This window comes from Pan troglodytes, chromosome 7 (assembly GCF_028858775.2).
Source record: "Pan troglodytes isolate AG18354 chromosome 7, NHGRI_mPanTro3-v2.0_pri, whole genome shotgun sequence".
NCBI lineage: Eukaryota > Metazoa > Chordata > Mammalia > Primates > Hominidae > Pan > Pan troglodytes.
In genome coordinates this window covers 51,440,619-51,460,394 of record NC_072405.2, presented here as the reverse complement: position 1 = coordinate 51,460,394, position 19,776 = coordinate 51,440,619, and the positions used below count along the sequence as shown (strand labels likewise).

The window sequence follows — 19,776 nt, the reverse complement described above, 5'->3', positions numbered from 1 at the left end:
CATGTCCTTTGTAGGGACATGGATGAAGCTGGAAACCATCATTCTCAGCAAACTATCGCAAGGACAAAAAACCAAACACCGCGTGCTCTCACTCATAGGTGGGAATTGAACAATGAGAACACATGGACACAGGAAGGGGAACATCACACACCAGGACCTGCTGTGCGGTGGGGGGAGGGGGGAGGGATAGCATTAGGAGATATACCTAATGTTAAATGACAAGTTAATGGGTGCAGCACACCAACATGGCACATGTATACATATGTAACAAACCTGCACATTGTGCACATGTACCCTAAAACTGAAAGTATAATAATAAAAAAAAAGCAATACAAGTCTATCTTGCTACAAGAAGTTTGTGTGGCTAATAAGGAATTTCTAGCATGAAATTCTTGCCTTCAAAGCAGCCCCCTGGCCTGGATTCTACAATAAAGATCAATCTCATTTTCATCCTTCAAGAAAAAAAAAGAAAAGAAAAGAAAATCAGTTTGTCAAAGAGATACTTGTACTCCCATGTTTAATACAGCACTATTCATAATAGCCAAGATATGGAATCAACCTAACTATCCATCAACCAATGAATGGACAAAGAAATGTGCAATATATTCACAGGGGAATACTATTCAGCCATAAAAAAGAATAAAATCCTCTCATTTGCAGCAACATGGATAAGCCTAATGGACACTATGTTAAGTGAAATAAGCCAGACACAGAAAGACAAATACCACATGATCTCACTCGTATGTAAAAGCTAAAAATGTGACCTCATAGAAGTAGAGAGTAAATAGAGGTTAGTAGGAAAGAGGAGATATGGAGGTTGATCAACAGGTGTAAAAGTCACAGTTACAATGGGATCAGTTCTGGTGACATATGGCACAGTAGGGTGACTATAGTTAACAATAATGTAATGTATATTGCAAAATAGATAAAGAGATGATTTTGAACCATCGTACCACAAAGAAATGACAAGTGTTTTGGTGATGGAAATGTTAACTACCCTAACTTGATCATTACCCAAAGTGTACATTGGCTGGGCACGGTGGCTCACACCTGTAATCCTAGCACTTTGGGAGGCCGAGGTGGGCGGATCACTTGAGCTCAGCAGTTCAAGATACTGTACCCCATAAATATGTACCATTATTATGTCAATTAAAAAAATAAAACTTTTTAAAAATGTATTCTGCCTTTTAAAATTTTTTTTAGTTTGTGGGTTTATTTTTTAACTTGAATCCTCTTGGAGTACTTGATACATGGTATACAGTAATTTTAAATACCTTTCCCCATGGTCTTAGTTATAATACTCTAGGTTCTTACATAAATTAGATTCTACTTCTCACACTTACATTGGTCTGTTAGTCTTCATTTCTCTTTTTTGGCTACATAAACGATTATGGCCTCACAATATATCTTATCTAATACAGCAAGTCTCCACATTGCCCAATCTCCTTTTGGGCCTTTTTTTTTTCTTTTAAGCTAGTCAAGCATGGTTGTCGGGGGAGACAATATTAAATCAGCTTAACAATAACCCACAATACTCAGACCAATTTGGGCCGTCTTTTGATCCTCTGACTCATTTACTTTTTCATATGAATTTTGAAATTATTTATGTAGACTATATAACGAATTCTATTTACATATTAATAGAAATTAAGTATATTAATTAACTTGGGAAACACTGATATTTTTCCTGTTTAGTCTTGATATCAATGGTTATTGGCTATCTCTCCATTTAACCTTTATTTTTCTCATTTAAATGTATCATTTTTAGCCAGATCTGTGGTTCACGCCTGTAATTCTAGCACTTTGGGAGGCCGAGGCAGGAGAATCACTTGAGGCCAGGAGTTCCAAACCAGTCTGAGCAACACAGCAAGACCTTGTCTCCACAAAAATTTTTAAATAAAAAATTAGCTGGGTGTCATGGTCCACGCCTATAGTCCTAGCTACTTGAGAGGCTGAAGCAGAAGGATTTCTTGAGCCCAGGAGTTTGAGAGTGCAGTGAGTCATGATCACACACCACTGCACTCCAACCTGGGCAACAGAGCAAGACCCTGCCTCAAAAATAAAAAATCATTTCTCAGCTTGTTCTTACTTCGATTCTGCTATCATTTTCTACCTTATGTATTTATTAATATTATTGCTTCTTTTTCTTTTTGTTTGGATGATTACACTGTTTGCTTTCAAAAACCTTGAGATCCCTACTGAATAGCTTTGCATTTCCCCTTTTCTTTCTTGAGATGGACTCTCGCTCTGTCACCCAGGCTGGAGTGCAATGGCATGCTCTCAGCTCACTACAACCTCCGCCTCCCAGGTTCAAGTGATTCTTCTGCCTCAGCCTCCCGAGTAACTGGTACTACAAGCGCCCACCACCATGCCCAGCTAATTTTTGTATTTTTAGTAGAGATGGCGTTTCACCATGTTGGTCAGGCTGGTCTCAAAACTCCTAACCTTCAAGTGATCTGCCCACCTGGGCCTCCCAAAGTGCTGGGATTAGACGTATGAACCACTGCATCCAGCCTCCCCTTTTCTTTCTGATTAACATAAATACCAACCTCCAAAGCTACAGGGAGGGGTGAATTGTAGCTTTGCCACCTAACAGCTAGGTAACCCAGAAAAATGTCACTTTATTTCTCTTAATTTCAGTATCGCCAGCAAATCCTCTCTCCTGGATAGAATCTCTCTACTGGAGTGTTGTAAGTTAAATGAGACAGACCTAAAACACTGAACAAGTCCTCAGGAAACAGTAGCTGCAATTTCTATTACCATCGTCTTTATTATTATGAACATTTACATGCATTTTTTTCATAGGAATTGCTTTGGCCTGATCTAAAGATTTTCAACGAAATGTTCATATTTATATTATAACCCTTATTATATTAGTTTGTTTCTTTGTTGTGCAGAAGTATGAGGTAGAATACATAATCCCTGCTTTTTTTAATTTATCCAGTCTCTTTTGACTTAACATATGATGAGTGTTTTGTGAAACGAATATATACAGGAATTTTTTAATTATCGACTTTTTTCATTTAATTTCTGCCACACGTGTTACTTATTTCTATTGCCAGTAACACTGACACGTGGAGAGGTCTCGCTCTGCTTCAGCTTACAGACACTCAGTCACGAAACACTCCCAAGGAGCTCAGCGGCAGGTTCCGTTATTTTTCCAGCTTCACAGGGGAAGAGAAGCAGAGAGAAGGTGAGAACCATACCCAAAGTAACACAAGTGACAGAGGTGGGATTCAAACCAGACACTTGGACTGCAGAATCCAAGCTCTTAACCACCTCACTCCCTGACATTATTCAGCTCAGTTCACCAGCTCTATGACGAAACCTTCAAAATGTTTGCCCTGGTAAGAGTATCTTATCATTTGTCTCTACTACGACTTTGTTTTGTATTATTAGCTGCTACCATTATTTTCGATGTGCTTTGGGGACCCACATAAATTTGGTGCCTTTTTATTTAGGGTGTTCATATTTTAGCATTAGTATTTACTATTTATGCAAATGCTTAACTAGCCCCCTTTATTCTAATATCTACTTCATCAAAAAGTATAAGTTTTCATTGTATTCTTTATGAGTGCAATAATATATTTTAGTTTTTAATACTTTATTTACTAATGTATGTATATATAGCTCTTCTCTTTCCAAAAGCAATTTTATTTTATTTATTTATTTATTTATTTATTTATTTATTTATTTTGAAACGGAGTCTCGCTCTGTCACCCAGGCTGGAGTGCAGGGGCGCAATCTTGGCTCTTTGCAAGCTCCGCCTCCCGGGTTCACGCCATTCTCCTGCCTCAGCCTCCCGAGTAGCTGGGACTACAGGAGCCCACCACCATGCCTGGCTAATTTTTTGTATTTTTTAGTAGAGACAGGGTTTCACCGTGTTGGCCAGGATGGTCTCGATCTCCTGACCTTGTGATCCGCCCACCTCGGCCTCCCAGAGTGCTGGGATTACAGGTGTGAGCCACTGCGCCTGGCCTCCAAAAGCAATTTTAAATACTCACAATATCTTTTCTTTTTTATGTATTTTCCACATTGTATAGTCTTGTTTTTGTTTTGTTTTGTTTTGTTTTGAAAGAGATGAGGACTTACTTTGTCCTCATCTGGTCTCAAACTCCAGCTGGTCTCAAACTCCTACCTCAAGTGATCCTCTCACCTTGGCCTCCCAAAGTGCTGGGATTACAGGTGTGAACTACCTCGCAGGGCTCAGTCTTCTTTTTTTAGCAATATTTTAAAGATACAGAAACATTAACTGTTTACCATACTGAGAACATCTTACTTATAAAAAACTAAATGTTGGCTAGGCGCGGTGGCTCACGTCGGTAATCCCAGCACTCTGGGAGGCTGAGGCGGGCGGATCACAAGGTCAGGAGTTCAGGACCAGCGTGGCCAAAATGGTGAAACCCTGTCTCTACTAAAAATACAAAATTACCGGGTGCGGTGGCGGGCGCCTGTAGTCCCAACTACTCGGGAGGCTGAGGCAGGAGAATCGCTTGAACCCAGGAGGTGGAGGTTGTGGTGAGCTGAGATCGTGCCACTGCACTCCAGCCTGGGCGACAGAGCAAGACTCCGTCTTAAAATAAATAAATAAATAAAATAAAAGGTCTTTCTACTTTAAGGAAGTGAGATAAAGAGGGAAACAGAACAGGAAATTCTTCAACTCAGCTAGTAACTGATCTCTTGGGCATACCTTCACCTTAAATATCTTAAAGATATCCTTCCATCAGCCCCAGATTTTTATTATCTGGTTTACTAAATGTATGAAGTTATTATAATTTGCATTTTTTGCATACTTGTGTCTCCTATAATCTACATCTGCTTAAAATTTAAAAAAAAATTTTTTTTTTTTTGAGACAGAGTCTTGCTCTGTTGCCCAGGCTGGAGTACAGTGGCCCGATCTCGGCTCACTGCAAGCTCCGCCTCCCGGGTTCACGCCATTCTCCTGCCTCAGCCTCCTGAGTAGCTGGGACTACAGGCGCCCACCACCATGCCTGGCTAACTTTTCGTATTTTTTCAGTAGAGACGGGGTTTCACGGTGCTAGCCAGGATGGTCTCGATCTCCTGACTTCATGATCCGCCCGCCTCGGCCTCCCAAAGTGCTGGGATTATAGGCGTGAGCCACCGCACCCGGCCTAAAATTTTAAAAATTATCATTAAAGTTCAAAATTTAAAACAGTTTATGTCTAGACATAATTTTATTAGTCTCTAGTTAAAAGAGTCATAAGTGTCTTTCCAGTTTCCAGGGTAAAATCTTTTTTGCAATAATGGGATATTTTCTACTACTATGATTAAATACAAACCCTGTGTCACTTCTTTATACATTTTCCTGACATAATTATCTCCATGCTCTTTTAAATAAATCGGCAATTTTTTTCTTAAAACAGTCTCGTGTAGTTAATTCTTTTATTTATGTATTTATTTATTTTTTGAGACAGAGTCTCGCTCTGATGCCCAGGCTGGAGTGCAGTGGCTCGATCTCAGCTCACTGCCACCTCTGCCTCCCGGGGTTAAACGATTCTCCTGCTTCAGCCTCCCAAGTAGCTGTGATTACAGGCACCTGCTACCATGCCCGGGTAATTTTTTGTATTTTTTAATAGAGATGGGGTTTCACCATGTTGGCCAGGCTGATCTCTAACTCCAGACCTCAGGTGATCCACCCTCCTTGGCCTCCCAAAGTGCTGGGATTACAGGTGTGAGCCACCATGCCTGGCCTCTTTTTTAATTCTTTAATTTGTCCACAGCATCACTGTTGTATGCCAATGATCCTACTTTTTTATTCTAATAATGGTCTTACTTGCCCTACACCTAACACCTTGACGACAGTCTTTTTCCCCCCTCAACTTGTTTTTCTGTGGATTTTAGACCCTTATTAAGTCTTTTTAGAAGACATTTTGCCCATTCACTGAATTATCTGATTCCCGTCACTTTTTAATTTCAGTTATGGTTGATTATTTTCAAGATTCTTTTAGGTTCTTTTTTTAGGCCGATAAATTTTTTCTTTTTCTTAAGCTACTTTTTCTGAATATAATAGATTTTTTTCTTGTTTCATATTACTTTTCAGACCTTTCAGTAGGTTTATTCAAATAGAGAAGGTATCATCTATTGCTCCATCATCTTTTCAGCTGGTGCCCATACTGGAGATTTTAAGTTTGTTTTTTAAAGCATTTTTATAGTAAACAGTCACTTAATATAAATTAAAATTCAACCTCTGATGGTAGGTATAACGAAGCTCTCAATTTGGCAATAAAAATTTTTTTTTTATTTTTTTGAGACAGAGTTTCGCTTTTGTTGCCCAGGCTGGAGAGCAATGGCGCAATCTCGGCTCACTGCAACCTCCACCTCCTGGGTTCAAGCGATTCTCCTGCCTCAGCCTCCCAAGTAGCTGGGATTACAAGTCATGTGCCACCATGCCCGGTAATTTTGTATTTTTAGTAGAGACAGGGTTTCTCCATGTTGGTCAGGCTGGTCTCGAACTCCTGACCTCAGGTGATCCCCCTACCTCGGTCTCCCAAAGTGCTGAGAGTACAGGCGTGAGCCACTGTGCCTGGCAAAAACATTTTATCATTTCAATTTTTATTTTAGATTCAGGGGCACATGTGCAGGTTTGTTACATGGGTATACTGTATGATGCTGAAGTTTGGGGCATGAATGATCCTGTCTCCCAGGTGGTAAGCACAGTACCTAGTAGGTAATTTTTCAGCCCTATAGGTACTACTCGGCTCTAGTACCCAAGTTTTTCAGTACTGCTTGGGTACTGCAGCCCAAATAGTCCCTAGTGTCTCCTGTTCCCACCTTTATGTTCATGAGTACCCAATGCTTAGCTCCACTTAGAAGTGAGAACATGCAGTATTTGGCTTTCTATTCCTGTGTTAATTTACTTAGGATATTGGCCTCCAACTGCATCCATGTTGCTGCAAAGGACATGATTTCATTCTTTTTTTATGGTTGCATAGTAGAATATTTTATTTTACATGAAAGAATAGCCTTGTCCTTAAAAAGCAACAAGGTCTAGAATAGGAGTAAAACCTTCAGAGAAAATGCATTTGTTATCATCAGGGAGGCAGGGCCCTGGAATAACTGCCATTCCCTCAACTTGCACCACTCTGCTGGCCCCTGGAGAATACCCTGGTGTCTCACTCCTTCCTTCTCTGGTCCAGCAAGAGGGTTATGCACTAGAGAGGAGGAAAATAAAACACAGTCTATCAAGGTTGTTCATCCCTGAGAACTGGCTTTTTAAAGGATGAGTAGATGAAAAGATAAAAATAGATGCTGTGCATTCCTAGGCATCCTCCCCTGACTGTATTTCTTCCGACTCTTTATATAGCTTCTTTGTTTCCTTAGCTGCAAAACTGAAATTAACTTGTGAAGGGCTTTAGACATGAGAGCATTAAGGATCATATCAAACAAGCCCCAAAGCAAACAGAACTGAGTGTGAACTGATACATACATGATAACAGCATTCAGATTTCCAGTAGACGGTCAAGTTGGTCCAGAGAAGTTCATTATGGATGAGTAGCAAAGCCTGATCCATCTTCAGCTCTGCATGTCTTTTTTTGTCTAAGTCTGGTAGAAATTAGGAAAAGTTAAAAAAAAAAAAAAAGGCACCCGAAAGATGTGTTAGAGACAAAGTACATTCGTGTGAACAGTTGCTTCCAGTAGTGCTTCTCAAAAGCTTACACTCTGGGATTTCTGGGATCTCTCACACATTACTTTGTGTATGCGCAGATATATGTGCGTGCATGCATGCATGTGCACACACACGCATGCATGCATGTGCACGTGCACACACACAGGTCTCCTTTTGCACAGATGTCTCTACTACAAGAGGATTCAGTCAACACCACTCAAATCTAGTGCATCAAAGGATCATGTAAGGAACTTATATTCATCGAGTGCTAAGATGTGACATGTACTGAATTTAGTAGTTTCCCTATAATAATGACAATCTTATGAGCTAGGTATTTTCCCCACTTTACAGATGAATAAATTAAGCCTCTCAAGAATTAGATAACTGCCTGTGACCACGGTTTTTCAATGAAATAATTGATATGAACCCAATTTGTATTACTCTAAAGTTCAAGCTTTCTCCCCTACCATGTTACTCAGCTGCGATTGTAGCCAGGCAGCTTGTTAGAAATGCAGAACCTGCTTGAGTCAGACAGGTTAGTGAGGCCCAGGGGCGGGGTGCACGTGTCTTGAAAGTTTGAGAAGTGCTGCTTTCTATCACTTTGTTTTGGAGTTTGGAATATCCTAATTTCCATGGCAGATCGGAGAGGGGTAAGCAGACAGTTTTAAGACAAGCCTCAGTCTGAAGGGCAGAGAAACTCACTGCTCCTGGATTGGGAGCAGTGAATCCTGGATTGGGAGCATGCCCCAATCCAGAAACTCACACAGCTCACCAGTTCACTAGATGATGTGCTGAGGATGACAGAAAGATGACGCACATTCTAAAATCACGTGTGCCAATTTGGTAGGAAAAATAAAGTGAACTGCTCTTGTCTAAAAGTCAAAGCAAAGTGGTTCATTTCAACCAACTGGGCCATTTATATGATATTATATAAAAGAGAAGTTAATTTATCCTCTGAGTAAATTTACCCAAAAGAAAAAAATGGGGAACTACTTAATAACACAATGAGGAAGGTAAGAACTCGGTCTCTATTTTGTAATGGGAAAGCTTCCTCTGGGCTCCCTAGTCACTCATTTGAATGGCAGAATCATGAATTCTTCACGTGGCCAGCTCAATCCCTCTTTCTTTCTTTCTTTTTTTTAAATGGAGTCTTGCTCTGTCACCCAGGCTGGAGTGCAGTGGCGCGATCTCGGCTCACTGCAACCTCTACCACTCGGGTTCAAGCCATTCTCCTGCCTCAGCCTCCTGAGTAGCTGGGACTACAGGCACGCACCACCAAACCCAGCTAATTTTTGTATTTTTAGTAGTGACGGGGTTTCACCACATTGGCCAGGATGGTCTCGATCTCTTGACCTCGTGATCTGCCTGCCTCAGCCTCCCAAAGTGCTGGGATTATAGGCATGAGCCACTGTGCCGGGCCTCAATCCCTCATTTTTAAGTTTATCTTACTTTACCCTTATTTAGCTCTCAGTGAAGACAAGCCCTGCAGTATAAAACTCTTAATCCACTACAGCTGGCTTTTCCTTGGTGATGAAGGGGTAGAGATTGAGCCATGGGGATGGTTTAGGTTAAAGAATGCTTTTTTTTGGCCATCATGAGGATCTAACAACAGAGTAGAAGGAAGGATGCCCTAGGTCAGCACGCAGGGTGGTGGGAGGGCTTTCATCTTCCTTACCCAAGCCTCTCTTTTCACTTTTCTAGAAGTTCGGAAGTTGTTATATGATGAAATAGCCTCCTCTAACGTTTATTTCTGGGTGCCAAGGGAGGCCCATTCCTCTAACATTCTGATAATTCTTCTCAAAGGCCTATGATCTAAACATTTCACCATGGCATCCACTTAGCTGTGAGGCTGCATACACAGTCTCCACCTCTGAAATCTGAACTTCATTTACCAGTGGTGCTGTTTGAACTTCATAATGCCAGCACTTCCTGAACACTTACTGTGTGCCTGGCTTGTGCTCCTGAGTGCCTTATATCACAAGGAAACGGCAAAATCAGGGGACTGGTATAAGTGGTGAAGCTGGGCTTGAATCTAAGCTTTGTCTTCAGAGCCAGTACCCCTAACCTCTCTTTCTGTAAAACATTACTTTTCAAAGAATGAAGTTGTAGCCAAATCTTGAAATTTTTCATTTACCCTAAGTGAGAACAAATAAAGCTTTCAGCAAAATAATAATAATAATAATAATCCACTATAGCTTTTGGTTCTCTAGGCCAAAGAAAGCTTTCACAATCATTTTTTCTGTTCTTTGGTCTCCTGGAAAGCTTTCAGTGGAAGCGATGTTTGGGACCTGGAGTATGACACAGTGGGATAAATTCAAGTTAAACTTGAATCTGAACCCCAACCTGCCTCAGTTTCCTCACCAATAAATTAAGGGTCATAAGAGTATGTGCCTCATGAAACCGCTGGGAAAGCTAAACTTGACCATCTACAAAGTGGCTGGCACAGAAACAAGTGCTCAACACATAGACATTACAGTGATCCAGGCCACATCCAACCAATGCAGAGACCAACAGAGCCTCTTCAGGATCGGGAACATCCAGTTAAAATTTTTTTTTTTTTTTTTTTTTTTTTTTTGAGACAGAGTCTCGCTCTGTCTCCCAGGCTGGAGTGCAGTGGCAAGATCTTGGCCCACTGCAGCCTCAACCTCCTGAGTTCAAGCAATCCTCCCACCTCAGCCTCCCAAGTAGCTGGGACTACAGGGGCATGCCAGCACATCCAGCTAATTTTTTTTTGTCTTTTTTGGTAGACACAGGGTTTCACCATGTTACCTAGGCTGGTCTCAACCTCCTGGGGTCAAGTGATCTGCCCACCTCGACCTCCCAAAAGTGCTAGGACTACAGGCGTGAGCCACCACACCGGGCCCAAGAGTAAAATCTTTAACCAAAAACAGGCTTTTGAATAGCTTCTGATATGCATTACAAAATTTCTCTCCAATTCAGTTGTGCTGATTTCTAATGACAACTGTGATGGTTGAGATCTCCCAGGTAATACAAAGAACCACACTTACCAAAGAACCACCAGGCCCCAAGAGCCCTATGAAATAGCTCCTGGTGGGCCAGGCACGGTGGCTCACACCTGTAATCCCAGCAGTTTGGGAGGCCAAGGAGGGTGGATCATGAGGTCAGGGGATCGAGACCATCCTGGCTAACACGGTGAAACCCCATCTCTACTAAAAAATACAAAAAAAAAAAAAAATTAGCCAGGCGTGATGGTGGGTGCCTATAGTCCCAGCTACTCGGGAGGCTGAGTCAGGAGAATGGTGTGAACCCAGGAGGCGGAGCTTGCAGTGAACTGAGTTCGCACCACTGCACTCCAGCCTGGGCGACAGAGCGAGACTCTGTCTCCAAAAAAAAAAAAAAAAAAAAAAAGAAAGAAATAGCTCCTGGTGTCTCCATTTTGGGATGAGGCATCTGAGGCCTGAAGAGGTCAAGCAGCTTGCCCAAAGTCACCTACTAGCAGCCAGGATTTAAGCTGAGGTCAGTCTAACTGTGCACATAACGGCTAACCAGTCTCCTGAGCCTCAACAGATCCCTCCCTATAAGCCCAGCCAGATTAGCCTTTCCATGTTTCCCTCATTTGTTAGCCAGGTGGATAGAAAATGGCACGTCCTAATTATTTTAGTTTTGAATTTGTGATTAACAAGTTTGAACATGTTTTCCAAATGTTTACCATCAGTATGTGACTTTCATATTAATTCTTGAATTATTTATTTAACCACCTTTATTTAATCCCTGACACCTTCTGAGGTATTTGCATTAACTTCTCTACATTAAAGACAAAAATATTAAATCCTTTGTCAATTTGTCATCATTGTTTTAAAATAGTTTTTCATTTCCCTTCTTCAGTTTTAATGGCTTCCATTTTCACATTTCTAGTCACTCTCTGTAGACTTTTTCCTACACTTGATCATACCCAAGAGACCATGAAGCCATGAGCTTTTCCTTCGTAATTTCTCCACACATCATCATCCCTTCGTAGATGGAATAAGTACTGTGTGTACTCATGTTTCTCTAAGCCTTTGGTGGTGGGCGGAATAAGGTACTTGTTTTATACTTAGATTATCCACACGAATTTTAGGCTGAAAGCTCTTCATTGTCATTGTTACTAACTATGCTATTTGGGAATGTGCAGAGGGGCTCAGTCTTCATTGAATGTCAAAATTACCTGAGGAAGCTCTAAAAAAAATACAAAAGTTACCAATGCCCTGGCCCCATTCCAGACCAATTAAATCAGAATCTCTGCCCAATCAGCATGATTTTTTTAATTTCCCACAAAAAACAACGAACCTCCCAAAGGGATTCGAGTGTGCAGCCAAGGGTGAAGACCACAGCTAGGGAACCACAGCTAGAGACTGTCAGAGTAACGCCAGCGGATTTGGACACCTTTTTTTTTCACTTTGCATTATTTGAATGTGGTTTTTAAAAATAATAATAACAGTCTGTATCACTTACAGACACGACCAAAGGACCCAATTACTAAGCCATCAAATAAGTCATCAAATATGACCTCGAAACTGAGCTTGATGTTCAGCTTCAAGAAAAAGCTGTCACCTTCCCACACAGCAGCTGACCTAAGAAATTCCAGGGCAATACCCCCAGAGCGTTACAGACAAAAGAACAATTAATTCCTTCTCTCTCCTCTGGTCTACCTCGTCTTGGTGGGCAAATTACCAAATAAAGTCACCTTCCAATGGTGCGGGGATAAATGTGCTGCTTGTGTATTACACCTTTATTTCCTTTCCAAATATTTAATTTCTGGTCTAGCTCTCTGCTCGTGAGTTATCTTTGCTGGGCATATTTTTAAAGACATAGTCTACTTTTTTTTTTTTTCAAGTAAATGCTGAATTTTCAAAAAGAAGGAAGATGATGACGTTTTTAGTAGGAAAGCTGTGCGGCCCAAACATGGGCTCCAGGTGACAGGGAAAGCCTTGCGGTCCCAACGCGGCTTCCCCTCACTACGTGTGATTACTATTTACAAACCACCTCTCTCTAAAAGTTAAGTGCCCTTTGATAAGCTAATACTGGTGCTAAAATGCAAAGAGTGTTCGGCGGGATCAGACCCTGACAAATTGTGATCAGGCAGATTACATAACCTCCCCGGGGTCCTTGCAATTTTAAAGGAGGGGAGCGCAGGAGATCCAGGTTGGGTGGATCAAGGATCGCACAAAATGTAATCCTCTGAGCCGCTTTTCCAAAATTCACAACGCCTTTCTCCTCCAGCTTCTGCTTGGAGAGGAGGGGTCGTTTGAACTCCATACACAGACACTAAAACTTCGTATTCTGACCAAGAAAAGGGCGCGAGAGGGGAAAGAAAGACAGGTGACTCCCACCGTCCCTCCTACCCAAAGGGGTTTGCGATGCTTGCCCGACCCCTCTGGGAGGGGCGTGTGCGAAGGACCTAGGGCCTGGGGCTCCCCGGTGCAGGGGTCTAGATGGAGACCTGGAATCTGTATTTGTCACCGTTTTCCCCAGCGAGTTCGGAGAGCAAGCCAGTTGTGCAATCACGGTATGAGCTGAGCGCCTCTTAAGCCAGCGCACCGGACAAACGCCCGGGTTACGGGGCCCGGGGCCCGGGGCAAAAGCGCCCAGCCCGGCCCCTCCCAGGCGGCGGCGGCGGCGGCGGCTTCCCCGTCACCCTGGAGGGAAAACGCGCCGAGGGTAGACGCGCGGAGGGCTCGCCCGGGACCGGGCTGCAGGCCGCGCCCCCACCGCCTTCTCCGCGGTTCCTCACCCGCCGCACATCTACGCAGGTTCAACCCCAGCGCGGGGCGAACGCGCGTCCCGGCCCCAGGCTTCCCACCCGCTGAAGCCAATGGGTCGCACGGCTCCGGCGCCACGTCCTCGGGGGCGAGGCCCTCAGGGAAGGGACCCTGCTCTAAGTCCCTCCGAACAGTGGACTGGGTGCAGGGGGAGTCCGAGCCCCCCTGATCCACGGCTGGCCCGCCTCCTGGCTGCCAGTTTGTGGGGTCCCGGCGTCCCGATCCGAGGCCTCTGTTTAGACGGAAGGCGCCAGGACGCAGGCTCCGCTGGGGTGGGCGCCGCCTGGGCGCCCAGGTTCCACTCCGCCGCGGTCCGCACCGCCCCCTCCCCCGCCTACGCGGGGCCCGGCCGCAGCACCCCGAAGTCCGGCCTCCGGTCTGGGGCGCGGGACCGCGAAGTCGCAGCAACAGCCCAGGCCACGGGGGCGGTTCCGGCCCGGCCTAGCGCTCGGCGCCGCGCACGGAGATAGGGGCGGCGCCGCGGGGAGGAGACGCTGCGCTCGGAGCCGGCCGGGCGGCGGTAGGAGGTGTGCACTCACCTCGTGGCGGCGCGGCCTGGGCATCGCGCCCCGAAGAGCCGCCGGGGGCCAGCAGCGCGGCGCTCAGCACGGACGCGGCCAGCAGCAGCGCGGCCAGCGCCCTGCCCGCCCCGCTCATGCCCGCCGCCCGCTCGGCCGCCCCTGCCTGCCCGCCGCGCCCCGCCCTGCGCTGCTCCGCCGCGGACGCCCGCGCGCCCGTCATCGCCCCCTCCGCTGCCGTCACCGCCGCCTGAGTCACCGCGGGAGGCGGAGGCGCCCGGGAGCCGCGGGCGGGGGAACCCAGGGGCTGGGCCGGGCCATGCTAGGCCCTGCCTTGGGGGAGCTAGCCAGGAAAGAAGCCGAGGCTCTGCGCCCCTGCGTTGGGAGTGTTTGTCTTCGGGAGGAGAAACAGCCGGAAGAGAGGCCCCTGCAGGCCAGGAGCCTTCCTCCCCCGCCCCACCTTCTCCAGCCGCATTCTGCCAAACTCCCGCGCCCGCCGGCCACCCTCCGCACGGGTGTCAGAGCCCTCGGTCCCTGTTTTGGAAAACGCCTCAATAAGCAAGACTGCAGAGTCCCTGCCCCCAAGGCGTTTATTACCCAGAGGGAGAGGCACGACTTAGAAGCCACCAAGCGGCCCCACCTCTTGAAAGAGCCCCCGGCCAGGCTGACGAAGTGGAAGGGAGCAGGTCGAGGAGTGTGCACACCCATTCTTGGCTGTATGCCAGGAGACGCTATCGCAGGTATAAGGGACAGGTACAGTAATACCTATTATAGCAGAGGTGCTTGTAATTGCAAAACCTTGTCAACAAGCTGAATGTCCGCCAGCGAGAAAACAAACTGCCCCACAGCAGGGGAAGTGCTCTACAGCTTCCCGCATCCACATGGATAAATCTCAAAACAAGGCTGGGGAAAATGCAAATTGCAGAATGCCTTTTTAATATATAAAGCAAAACAATAATGTATGTTGTTTAGGGACATCCATATATGTAATAAAAATACAAAGGCACACATGAAAATGTTGCGGGACTTTTACTTAGTTCAGCTAAAGACGGTGGAGGTCCTTGTCACACGCCAGGAAAGATTAGGCTCGCAGACAATTTGAAGGGTAAGGCAGGGTTTTATTGGGTGTAAAGGAAGAAAAAGGGGAACAGGGACTCAGCAGAGCCAGAGTTCTCCTAGTTGTAAGCTTCCCACCTCACAGATTAAATCCCAGGTTCTCCCGAGGAAGAGGAGGGCCAGGCTCCTCCCAGCTGCAAACTGAGGAGCGAACTTCTGTGGCTCCACCCCAGAGCAGTGCACAGGCCAGTTGGAGTTTTACCAGGGAACCCTTCCCATCTTGCTCATTCCTCGCTCTAAAGAAGTCTGTCTAACTGCCACTAGGATAAGAATAGGGACAAAGAGATCTTAACTGCTTCCTGCTGATAGGGGGCACTGTTTCGGGAAAATGGCAATCAGATCTCCCTCAGAGGCCTATCTAAGGGTGCCCAGCAGAAGGGGCCATAGTCCGAGGCTCCAGTAGCATGACCGTTTGATGTTCTGAAGGCAAGAAGAGACACTGGGTTATTAAACACATATGGCCGGGCACAGTGGCTCACGCCTGTAATCCCAGCACTTTGGGAGGCCAAGGCAGGTGGATCACGAGGTCAAGAAATTGAGACCATCCTGGCCAACATGGTGAAACCCTGTCACTACTAAAAATACAAAAAATTAGCCGGGCGTCATGGCAGGTGCCCGTAGTCCCAGCTACTTGGGAGGCTGAGGCAGGAGAATCACTTGAATCCGGGAGGCAGAGGCTGCAGTGAGCCAAGATTATGCCACTGCACTCCAGCCTGGCAGGTCAGGAGTTCAAGACCAGCCTGGCCAACATGGTGAAACCCTGTCTCTACTAAAAATACAAAAATTAGCCAGCAGTGGTGGTGCCTGCCTGTACTCCCAGCTATTTAGGAGGTAGAGGCAGGAGAATCGTTTGAACGGAGGTTGCAGTGAGCCAAGACCACATCACTGCACTCCAGCCTGGGCGACAGAGTGAGACCCTGTCTCAAAAAGAAAAGAAACAAGGGGAGGGATAAGGACAGCTCAAAAATCCTGAGGCTTTTTACCAATTTGTACATGGAGAAGGGGGCCAAAAGTCCGAATGGTAAACAACTTTACCCTTTTGCTGGCATGTTGGGCTTCTGGGTTCCCTTCCCCTGAAACCAATCCTAAGCCAGCCAGTTTAAGGTTTAGGAAATTAACTCTTTCCAGTTTGGAAAATGCATCTGAGGGGAGTGTCCCATAGTATGGAGACACAATTAGCATTGTCATTGTGAACCGAGGAGGAGAAAGGAAAAAAGAAGGCATTTTTTCAAAGGAATCCGAAGGGTTCCAGATGCATTTGAAAGTGGTGCAGACTGAAGATAAATGGCTACCCACATAGAAAGAGGGGAGCAGGCATCCCTGGTTCTTTTCCTAGCAAATACCTGGGGTACGTGAGGGATAGAAGGAATAGCGTCCTCTTCCATCCTTGCATCCCCATGCAACCTTCGCAAGTGCTACCATGGGTGCCAAAATGGCTTGCATCCATGAAGCAGGGGTCTAGAGGGTGGGAATTATCTCCTCTACCCATGAATGCCCTATCACCCCTGCTGTCAGTAGTCTTGGAGTTCCCTAGACCTCACTTATGCTCAGGGGTTGAGGGGTTGCATGGACTCCTTCTCATAAGCCAAATGCTAAGGAAAAACTGTGGAACTGAGTCCTCCAACAAGGGAGAGAAAAGGATGTCTTGTGACACACCCAGATAACTGGTGGCTACAGTTATGTTTGGTAGGATTTGGGTGCATGGTGCTTGGCTTTGGTTAGCTCCCTTGGTCTTACTTTCCCAAAAGGAAACCTCTGGATGATGGGCACCCTATTTATTCCCATTGCCTAGCAGAATTTGCAGGATAATTGCTCATAACTAGAATACTAATCCAGATTTTTTTACATTACCCATCCCTCTTGTTCTTTCTGAGCTGCAGCTGGAGATTGCTGGTTGGTTCACAAGCAGGGTCAGTCTAAAAATGCAGGCAAAAATTTAAAAACAACTGAGTTTAGAATTGAATGACAAATGTATGATAAGTTTTGGAACATAATTTCTCTCCAGGCCTCATTTTTGTTAAAAAAAAAAAAAAAAAAAAAAAAGAAAGAAAAGAAAAGAAAGAAAAGAAATTATGATAGGACTCAGTTGTTTGCAAAATAGACTTCAGTCTTATACTTGGCCTGATTATTTACATAAAGTGCAGCAAGAATAATTATTTCTACAAAGGCCTTTTGGACTGGCTTTGATGGAACTCTGTTCCACAAGGAATCTCAGATAAGATAAAGCCAAGCCCAGCCATGAACTGGGCTAATCCTCTCAAGTTCCCATGATACACCTTGGGTTGGGTGATCCTCTCCTCTTAAGGTCCCAGGATAAACTTGGAGCTCGTGGACCTGTTAGCAAGTGACATTCTTTACTGACCACAGGTCAGGAACCCTGTACAGGGACTGTGTAGACAAGAGTATGAGGCCAACTTCCCCACTGGGCTTTTATTGGCCCTGCAAGTCGAGATTGATTCTTTAAACAGAAGCATAGCCTTCCAGTGAAAGCCTCGGGAAAATAACCAGTTTTTCCAATTGCGTCTTGTTAACAAAAGATAAATGGATTCCTATCACACCGATCCAAACAACTATATTGCCACAAGTTAAGAATACTCACAGATAGTTTCCAGATTCTAGAGGAACCAGGCCAGGCGCAGTGGCTCACAGCTAATCCCAATACTTTGGAAGGCCAAGGCAGGCAGATCACTTGAGGTCAGGAGTTCGAGACCAGGCTGGACAACATAGTGAAACGCCATCTCTACTAAAAGTACAAAAACTACCTGGGCATGGTGGCCCGCGCCTGTAGTCCCAGCTACTCAGGAGGCTGCGGCAGGAGAATCGCTTGAGCCAGGGAAGCGGAGGTTGCAGTGGGCCAAGATCCCTCCACTGTAGTCCAGCCTGGGCGAAAAGAGTAACACTCTGTCCACAAAAAAAAAGGAACCAGGCAAAGAGAAACAAGCATGCTCCAAATCTTGTCCACAGGAGTATACCTCAGTCAATTATTAAAGACCATAAATAGTTTAAAATAAGTTTCCCTGACTCTGAAAAACAAAACAAGGATCAACAATATTCCCAGCAAAAGTCAAAAAGTTTGCTTCAGCTTTGAGTTCAGTCCATTTAGTTCTTGTTTTGCTTGATATTCGTGAACACTTCAGCTCTTTATGAATCCTGTACATTTGCCTTTATTCCAATGTGACAATCTCCAAAGTTATCAGAAACCTGTATTTGAGAGTACCTGCCAGAGTCCTATGGCTTATTATAAACCATCTTTTGAAAATGATTAAAACAAGACAACAATTGTCTGTGACTAGCCAAATGTCCAGGTTAGTTGCAGTTAGAAACACAATTGACAAAGAGGTTTGGCTATCTCTGTGGTTTACAATAACTTAACAACCTTAATTATGGTTGATAGCATATACTTAGACATTAGAGTTTTAGAAATCCCATATAATTTTGGAACATACATTAGCATTATTCACAAAAATATAACCTAAAGAAAACTGAACATCATTTTGGCAATCCCATGTACCTAAACATGTCAAATGATCCTGTTTACCTATTTCTTGGATATTTCAGGGGCACTCCAAACGGTCCAAAAAGCCAAACATCAGGAAAGACAATTTTGAAACTGAAGTTTGATTTTGGGAAGGCTGTTAAATATGTTCGAGGTTTAAAGCACTTGATGTTATGAAACAGAATTCCAGATTACCATAAGTTATTTATTTTGCCAAAATGATGACTCAGAAATTTTAAAGAAGCAAAAATCTTTTATAACCCTTTACAAATTTTGCTGAAGAGCAGATCAGTGCCTTAAGAATACCTTGTTGTGCTTTTATTTCGATGCTCAATTTACAGAAAAATCATATAATACCCTTTGAAATTTAGTCAATATGTTCACATAGAGAACCCCTTTGCAAGATTAATTTCCACAATGCTTCCACCACTTGTTTGAACCTGCAACTTCATCCTAATTTAAAACAATCCTTTAACCCTAGGCAAAAATTTACATTTCCATGCCTTCTTATAACCTTTTACAAAAAAACACATTTGGCTGGGCGTGGTGGCTCACACCTGTAATCCCAAGCACTTTGGGAGGCTGAAGCGGGTGGATCATGAGGTCAGGAGTTAGGGACCAGCCTGGCCAACATGGTGAAACGTCATCTCTACTAAAAATACAAAAATTAGCCGGGCATGGTGGCGCATGCCTGTAATCCCAGCTACTTGGGAGGCTGAGGCAGGAGAATAGCTTGAACCCAGGAGGCGGAGGATTCAGTGAGCCCTGATCACTCCACTGCACTCCAGCCTGGGCGACAGAGCAAGACTCCGTTTCAAAAAAAAAAAAAAAAATTTACTGTTCTTACACACCTCGCATATAAATCTATTTCCAGTAGTCTCAATTACATGTTAAAACAGTAACTCCTAGCAATTTTTAATTTTAATGTAAAACTTGGTAAGCTGTTTTGTGTGCCAGATGCAGCCAAAGTTTGACTCCTAGCATAATTAAGGGTGTGGTTAGTTCCATATGTTCCCAGGTCTTAATAATTGTGAAGCCAGCAAGACAAATAGTTCTCAAAACCCAAAAAGCAGTTTATAACCTTAAAACACTTAGCAAACCTTGCATCTGGCCTGCATAATTTAGTCCGCCTATTTACATTTTGATGGCATCTGCTTTTTACCAATAATCTTTAAAGCTGTTTTTATTTCTCAAAGATTAAAGTCACATAAACTGAAAGGTACCACAGCTTTTATCTTCTCTTTAAAAAAAATTTGATCT

The 19,776-nt window shown here is 44.4% G+C and overlaps 1 protein-coding gene across 3 annotated transcripts in view; it reads right to left on the bottom strand.

The window, feature by feature from the left end:
* The window catches only part of HGSNAT (heparan-alpha-glucosaminide N-acetyltransferase), a 58,718-nt gene extending 44,635 nt beyond the window's left edge, over positions 1-14,083 (bottom strand). The window contains exons 1-2 of one of the 3 annotated variants that reach the window (XM_009455291.5): positions 13,926-14,083; positions 7,448-7,563 (exon numbers count right to left, since the gene is read on the bottom strand). In XM_009455291.5, the coding sequence (XP_009453566.3) occupies positions 7,448-7,563; positions 13,926-14,043 (234 nt within the window). In that variant the 5' untranslated portion in view covers positions 14,044-14,083. The remainder of the gene's footprint in view (positions 1-7,447; positions 7,564-13,925) is intronic. The other 2 variants (XM_063816327.1, XM_519741.9) reach the window with 2 other exon arrangements.
* Between the last annotated feature and the right edge of the window lie 5,693 nt (positions 14,084-19,776).